The sequence below is a fragment of the Micropterus dolomieu genome, unplaced genomic scaffold (genome assembly GCF_021292245.1).
Source record: "Micropterus dolomieu isolate WLL.071019.BEF.003 ecotype Adirondacks unplaced genomic scaffold, ASM2129224v1 contig_13094, whole genome shotgun sequence".
Lineage (NCBI taxonomy): Eukaryota > Metazoa > Chordata > Actinopteri > Centrarchiformes > Centrarchidae > Micropterus > Micropterus dolomieu.
The window spans coordinates 1,902-9,330 of NW_025742080.1; the positions used below are offsets into that span (position 1 = coordinate 1,902).

Consider the following 7,429-nt stretch of genomic DNA (forward strand, 5'->3'; position numbering starts at 1 on the left):
CTGCTCCGGTGAAGCGGTCTCTGTCATCAGACCTGAAGTCCCGGACCGGATACGCGACCAGGATCCGGACTGCTAATCAATACATATATAATTAAATAAAACAGTCTGTGATCAATACGCACCCCTTTTTATTAAACACGTGATTATTGTTTATTAGGCATTTATGATCTCTTATTTTGAAATGTAACACCGGAACTGTAAATCACATAAACACAACGACTAATCAGATGATTGGCTGGCCCACCCGAACGTGTGTTTTCTAATGTGAGTGTTTATGTCTGTAGAACCTCCTTAATGTGACTAGAACAACCTCAGAACCGCTCAGTCACCCAAGATCCCTAGAACCTCTGGCCACTAGAACCACCTAAAGGACCTCTAGAACCTCCTTGATTACCAACAGAACCACCTAAAGTCACAATTTTCACTGACTACGAGAACCTCTAAAGGACCAATAGAACCACATATAGGACCACAACCACCTAAATGGCCTCTAGAACATCCTTAATGACCACTAGAACCACCGTAAGAATCAGAACCTTTATGACCACTAGAACCTCCTCGGTGACCACTAGAACCATATATAGGACCACAAATGTCTAAATGACCACTAGAACCTCCTTAATGACCACTAGAACCATATATAGGACCAAAACTGTCTAAATGGCCTCTAGAACATCCTTAATGACCACTAGAACCACTGTATGACCGCCACATAGAGGAACTCTACAATAATCAATAACCACAAGAACCTAAGGTATCCTTAGAACATCTTCAAAAAGCACTAACACCCAACCACCTAAAGGGCCTCAAGATCCCACCTTAATAACCACTAATACCACCGTAAGAATCAGAACCTTTATGATCACTTTAACTTCCTCAGGGGTCACTAGAACCACCCAATCTCATAAATTATCTCTAGAACCTCCTTCATTACCAATAGAACCAATTAAAGAGACTCTACAATTTTCACTGACCACAAGAACCTCTCAAGGACCCCTGGAACCTCCCCAGTGACCACTAGAACCACATATAGGACCACAACCGCCTAAATGACCGCTAGAACTTCCTGTGTGACTACTAGAACCTCCTCAGTGGTCACTTGAACCACATATAGGACCACAACTGTCTAAATGACCACTAGAACCTCCTCAGTGACTACTAGAACCATATATAGGACCAAACTATCTAAATGACCACTAGAACCTCCTTACTGACCACTAGAACCATTTATAGGACCACAACTATCTAAATGACCACTAGAACCTCCTTAGTGACCACTAGAACCATATAGGACCACAACCATCTAAATGACCACTAGAACCTCCTTAATGACCACTAGAGCCCCTAAGTGAAAACATCAACCACCTAAATGGCCTCTAGAACCTCCTGTATGACCAGTAGAACCACCCAACATCATAAATGATCTCTAGAACCTCCTTGATTACCAAAAGAACCACCTATAGAAAATCTCCAATTTTCACTGACCACACGAACCTCTCAAGGACCCCTGGAACCTCCTTGAACTGTTATTTTGAAATGTAACGCCGGTACTGTAAGTCACCAATCAAGTGATTGGCCGGCCCACCTGCCCGTCTACCTGTGCACACGATGAACACGTGTTTGGGGGGGGTTTAAACTAAAAGCTGTCAGCTGGCTCATCTGAAGCTTCCTCCTCCCCTCGTCTCCTCGATGACTCCTTCCTGCTGCCTGCTGTACATGCAGGCTCTTGCCCCACAGAGTGGACGACAGGTTAACTGTCAATAATCATTAAGCAATAACTGACATGATCGTTGAATAAACGAGGTGATTCCTCTCATTTCACCTGTTCTACGTTCCACCTTAAATCCATGTAAGCTTCTTTTTCTAACCACGGTAACGTCAGCTATGAACTCGCACACTGGACGATGTGACGGGGGGACAGGCCAGCCCTCAGGGACTCCCCGGGAACGGCTCAAAGTCTGAGTGTGGGCCGCTGTCCCCCTGAACCTGAGCCTTAAACTGACCTCCTGGAGAGTGATAGGCTGAAACACGCTGCACACTTTTATGGGTTTGGGACTTTTTCTTTATTATTATTCACGGAGCGACGGCCTTGCTGGCTCTCGCCCCACAGAGCGGCGAGAGGTAGCTGTCAGCAGGGTTCTTGCAACATTTTTAAAGTCGCGTTCAATGCTTTTTAAAACCTTTTCAAGACCTCAACAAATATAATTTACATGCAAACAACGCGGACATCAGCATAGCCCTACAAGTAGCCGCTGCGTACCGCTGGAGCATTTTAGAAAATATGACCCGCAGCCAGACGTCAACCTCTGCAGCTATCGTAAACCTAATATTAACGGCGGGGTCTCACATCGTCTAATACTGTTAATCTGACAAATACACGCTCATTAGACGTTTATGGTAGGAAAGTAAACACAACATCAACAAATTTAATACCTACAGCAAATTCAGGGTACATTTAAGACCATTTCTGACCTTTTGAGACTCTGTAAGGAGCCGTGGGAACCCCGGTCAATAACCATCTACATGTGTCTATGTACCAGTGAAGCAGCGAGCGCTGGGTCCTTTAAACGCCGCTACACTTTAGTTTAAAATCTGTTGAACATGTGGAGTAAAGAGCAGGAACCAGGGCGAGTGAGGAGCCATGAACAACAACAACAACAACAGCTCGTGGTTCCCAACAAACGTTTATTGACAAATATACAGAAATCCAAACATATAAAGAACTTTATCATTTAAAAGAACATGAAAACAGCAGCATCAGGGTCGTTGACGGCTTCTCAGGGACCGTCTGGAGGACACAGGTCAGATAAACTCCACTCCTCCATCTGTCACGTGGAAGGAGCTGCTCCGGGAAGCCTTCGTCCTGGAGGAGGAGGAGGTGCAGTGGATGGTGAAGACCTGCCGTCTCCTCTGCTCCTCGCTGCTTCCTGCTGCAGCGGCCATGTTGTTTGCCGCCTCCTGCCTGGAGCAAAGCAGCCGATGGGTCACCAGCCGCTGCCAGGGGCGACAGAGGTACGGCCGGTCGTGGTCAGAGGAGGAGGAGGGTCCACTGAAGCTCCTCCTGATGGCGTGGCAGGTGGCGAAGACAGTGATTCTGTAATCCCTGAGAGGAGGAGCCACACATGAGACGGTTCCAACCAACAAAGCTGGTAAAGGTAGAACCCATACCAGAACCTCAGTGACAACATCAACAAAGATTCTCTAGAACCCCCTTAATATCGACTAGAACAAGCTCAATAACAGCTAGAACTGCTCAACCAGCTGAGATCCCTAGAACATCTTAGTGGCCATCAGAACCTCTTCACTGGCTACTAGAACCTCCTCAGTGATTACTAGAACCACATATGGGACCCCTTAAACTGCCCCAATGACCATTTGAACTTCATAATGGACCAGTAGAACCACCTACAGGACAACTAGAACTTCCTCATTAACCACAAGAACCGTCGTCCAACTACATTAACGACCCCTAAAACTAAAGGTCCCCTAGAGCCTCCTCATTGACCACAAAAACCACCCATAGGGTCTCTAGAACCTCCTTAATGACCCCTAGAGCCTCCTCAGTGACCACAAAAACCACCTAAATAACCTCTAGAACCTCCTTAATGACCCCTAGAGCCTCCTCAGTGACCACAAAAACCACCTAAATAACCTCTAGAACCTCCTTAATGACCCCTAGAGCCTCCTCAGTGACCACAAAAAACACCCAAATAACCTCTAGAACCTCCTTAATGACCCCTAGAGCCTCCTCAGTGACCACAAAAAACACCCAACCTCCTAAAAACCTCCTAATGGACCACTACTTGCCAACTAGAACCTCCTAACTGATGAATAGCTACCTGAGCAGTCGGCCTAGCAGCTCTGCACACTTGCTGAGCTTCTCTTCCTGCTTGGCGACGCTGGCCCCGCCCTCACATCGGTCCAGCCAATAGAAAGCGGAGATGCTGTCGATGAGGAGGAGCGCCAGGCCGGGCCGTGACGACAAGGAGGTCTCCAGGAAGTGGAGGGTGAGGAGGAGCTGGGAGGAGGAGGAGCAGTGGACGACCAGCAGGCGAGACAGACACGAACGCAAAGCCGCCTCATCTGAGGCCGCCGAGGGCGAGCCGGTCGAGCGAGCTGGACGGACAGAGAGAGAGAGAGAGAGAGAGAGAGAGAACATTTACATTAACTACATTTTTATACTGTGGTGCTTCTTCTTCGTTGGTGTGTGTGTACCTGTGTTCAGCCTGCTGTCCAGGATGCTGACCAGCCGTAACATGTCCAGACTGTAGTCGGTGTCCACGAACACAACGTCCACCTCCAGACCGCCGCTCGCCACCGGCAGCACACAGCGACACAGCAGGTGGTAGAGCAGCTCCGTCTTACCTGAGACACACACCGGTGACAGGAAGTCCAAACCAGGTCAGAGGTGAGTAAAGTACTTCCTGTGAGTAGAAAGCTTCAGTCTGCTGAACACTGGCGCTCTACTGTTTTTGTTCTACTTTCACTGTAAGGTCACCTGCTCAGTATTCGACCGCTCTGTTCTAGACTACTCTTCCAGTTTTTGGAGGTTGTTCACGACGTCTCGCACATACATTTCTTGATGTACAGGTGGTTTTACATGTTGCTAAAGCGGCCGCTAACGACCGCGTGGCATTTAATACAGCAGAGGGTACACTGTGGGCGGACTGATAGCTGCCTGTGCATCACTTTTTATCCTGCATTTAGAAGAAACCATTATCGGCTTAACGATATCACGCTCATTTACCAAAGACAGCAGAAAGCTCCTGTGAGCAGTGAACTCACCTGTTCCCTCTGTTCCATAGAGCTCCACCACCTCACCTGAGTCAAACACAGGTCAGCTGGTCAAACACTGTTAACATGCATCATCAATAACGTCTTATTTTTTATCACTGATGTCATGTGACATGTGCTGACAGGAAGTGGGCATGTTCAGTCACCATGGTCGGGTCCTCCATCTTCAGGAAACAGACGAGGTTCGATGTCCTTCAGACAGCGACGAGCCTCCAGACGAGCAAACAGCTGCAGAGACACACCGCCAATCAATCTGCTGTTCCAGAGTGTAGACTGTCTCACCTACTGTAAATACACTGGTCCAGCGTGTAGACTGTCCCACCTACTGTAAATACACTGGTCCAGCGTATAGACTGTCCCACCTACTGTAAATACACTGTTCCTGTCTCACCTACTGTAAATACACTGGTCCAGCGTGTAGACTGTCCCACCTACTGTAAATACACTGTTCCAGCGTGTAGACTGTCCCACCTACTGTAAATACACTGGTCCAGCGTATAGACTGTTCCACCTACTGTAAATACACTGTTCCAGCGTGTAGACTGTCCCACCTACTGTAAATACACTATTCCAGCGTGTAGACTGTCCCACCTACTGTAAATACACTGTTCCAGCGTGTAGACTGTCCCACCTACTGTAAATACACTGGTCCAGCGTATAGACTGTCCCACCTACTGTAAATACACTGGTCCAGCGTGTAGACTGTCCCACCTACTGTAAATACACTGGTCCAGCGTGTAGACTGTCCCACCTACTGTAAATACACTGTTCCAGCGTGTAGACTGTCCCACCTACTGTAAATACACTGTTCCAGAGTATAGACAGTCTCACATACTGTAAATACTGTTCCAGAGTGTAGACTGTCCCACCTACTGTAAATACTGTTCCAGAGTGTAGACTGTCCCACCTACTGTAAATACACTGTTCCAGAGTGTAGACTGTCTCACCTACTGTAAATACACTGTTCCAGAGTATAGACTGTCTCACCTACTGTAAATACACTGTTCCTGTCCCACCTACTGTAAATACTGTTCCAGAGTGTAGACTGTCCCACCTACTGTAAATACACTGTTCCAGAGTGTAGACTGTCTCACCTACTGTAAATACACTGTTCCAGAGTATAGACTGTCTCACCTACTGTAAATACACTGTTCCTGTCCCACCTACTGTAAATACACTGGTCCAGCGTATAGACTGTCCCACCTACTGTAAATACACTGTTCCTGTCCCACCTACTGTAAATACACTGTTCCAGCGTGTAGACTGTCCCACCTACTGTAGACAGTCTCACCTACTGTAAATACACTGTTCCAGCGTGTAGACTGTCCCACCTACTGTAGACAGTCTCACCTACTGTAAATACACTGTTCCAGAGTGTAGACTGTCCCACCTACTGTAAATACACTGTTCCAGCGTGTAGACTGTCCCACCTACTGTAAATACACTGTTCCAGCGTGTAGACTGTCTCACCTACTGTAAATACACTGTCCCACCTACTGTAGACAGTCTCACCTACTGTAAATACACTGTTCCAGAGTGTAGACTGTCCCACCTACTGTAAATACACTGTTCCAGAGTGTAGACTGTCCCACCTACTGTAAATACACTGTTCCAGCGTGTAGACTGTCCCACCTACTGTAGACTGTCCCACCTACTGTAAATACACTGTTCCAGCGTGTAGACTGTCCCACCTACTGTAAATACACTGTTCCAGCGTGTAGACTGTCCCACCTACTGTAGACAGTCTCACCTACTGTAAATACACTGTTCCAGAGTATAGACAGTCTCACATACTGTAAATACTGTTCCAGAGTGTAGACTGTCCCACCTACTGTAAATACACTGTTCCAGAGTATAGACTGTCCCACCTACTGTAGACAGTCCTCACCTACTGTAAATACACTGTTCCAGAGTATAGACAGTCTCACATACTGTAAATACTGTTCCAGAGTGTAGACTGTCCCACCTACTGTAAATACACTGTTCCAGAGTATAGACTGTCCCACCTACTGTAAATACACTGTTCCTGTCCCACCTACTGTAAATACACTGTTCCAGCATGTAGACTGTCCCACCTACTGTAAATACACTGTTCCAGAGTGTAGACAGTCTCACATACTGTAAATACTGTTCCAGAGTGTAGACTGTCTCACATACTGTAAATACACTGTTCCTGTCCCACCTACTGTAAATACACTGTTCCAGCATGTAGACTGTCTCACATACTGTAAATACACTGTTCCAGAGTGTAGACTGTCCCACCTACTGTAAATACACTGTTCCAGCGTGTAGACTGTCCCACCTACTGTAAATACACTGTTCCAGCGTGTAGACTGTCCCACCTACTGTAAATACACTGTTCCTGTCCCACCTACTGTAAATACACTGTTCCAGCATGTAGACTGTCCCACCTACTGTAAATACACTGTTCCAGAGTGTAGACTGTCCCACCTACTGTAAATACACTGTTCCAGCATGTAGACTGTCCCACCTACTGTAAATACACTGTTCCAGAGTGTAGACAGTCTCACATACTGTAAATACTGTTCCAGAGTGTAGACTGTCCCACCTACTGTAAATACACTGTTCCAGAGTGTAGACTGTCCCACCTACTGTAAATACACTGTTCCAGCAT

General features: G+C 46.9%; 1 protein-coding gene and 1 long non-coding RNA gene across 2 annotated transcripts; both read right to left on the minus strand.

Moving 5' to 3' along the window:
- Positions 1–2,665: 2,665 nt before the first annotated feature.
- On the minus strand, positions 2,666–5,073 carry xrcc2 (X-ray repair complementing defective repair in Chinese hamster cells 2; the record flags this gene model as incomplete). Its single annotated transcript, XM_046042478.1, has 5 exons — positions 2,666–3,103; positions 3,840–4,116; positions 4,216–4,365; positions 4,786–4,821; positions 4,941–5,073. Coding segments are annotated over 5 exons (897 nt in total), but the record flags the coding sequence as incomplete, so codon positions are not given.
- Positions 5,074–5,827: 754 nt separating this feature from the next.
- Positions 5,828–6,616, minus strand: LOC123966296. Its single transcript, XR_006823942.1, has 3 exons — positions 6,545–6,616; positions 6,145–6,426; positions 5,828–6,066 (listed from the first exon to the last, which is right to left on the minus strand). It is a non-coding gene; the product is annotated as an uncharacterized LOC123966296 (long non-coding RNA).
- Positions 6,617–7,429: the final 813 nt, after the last annotated feature.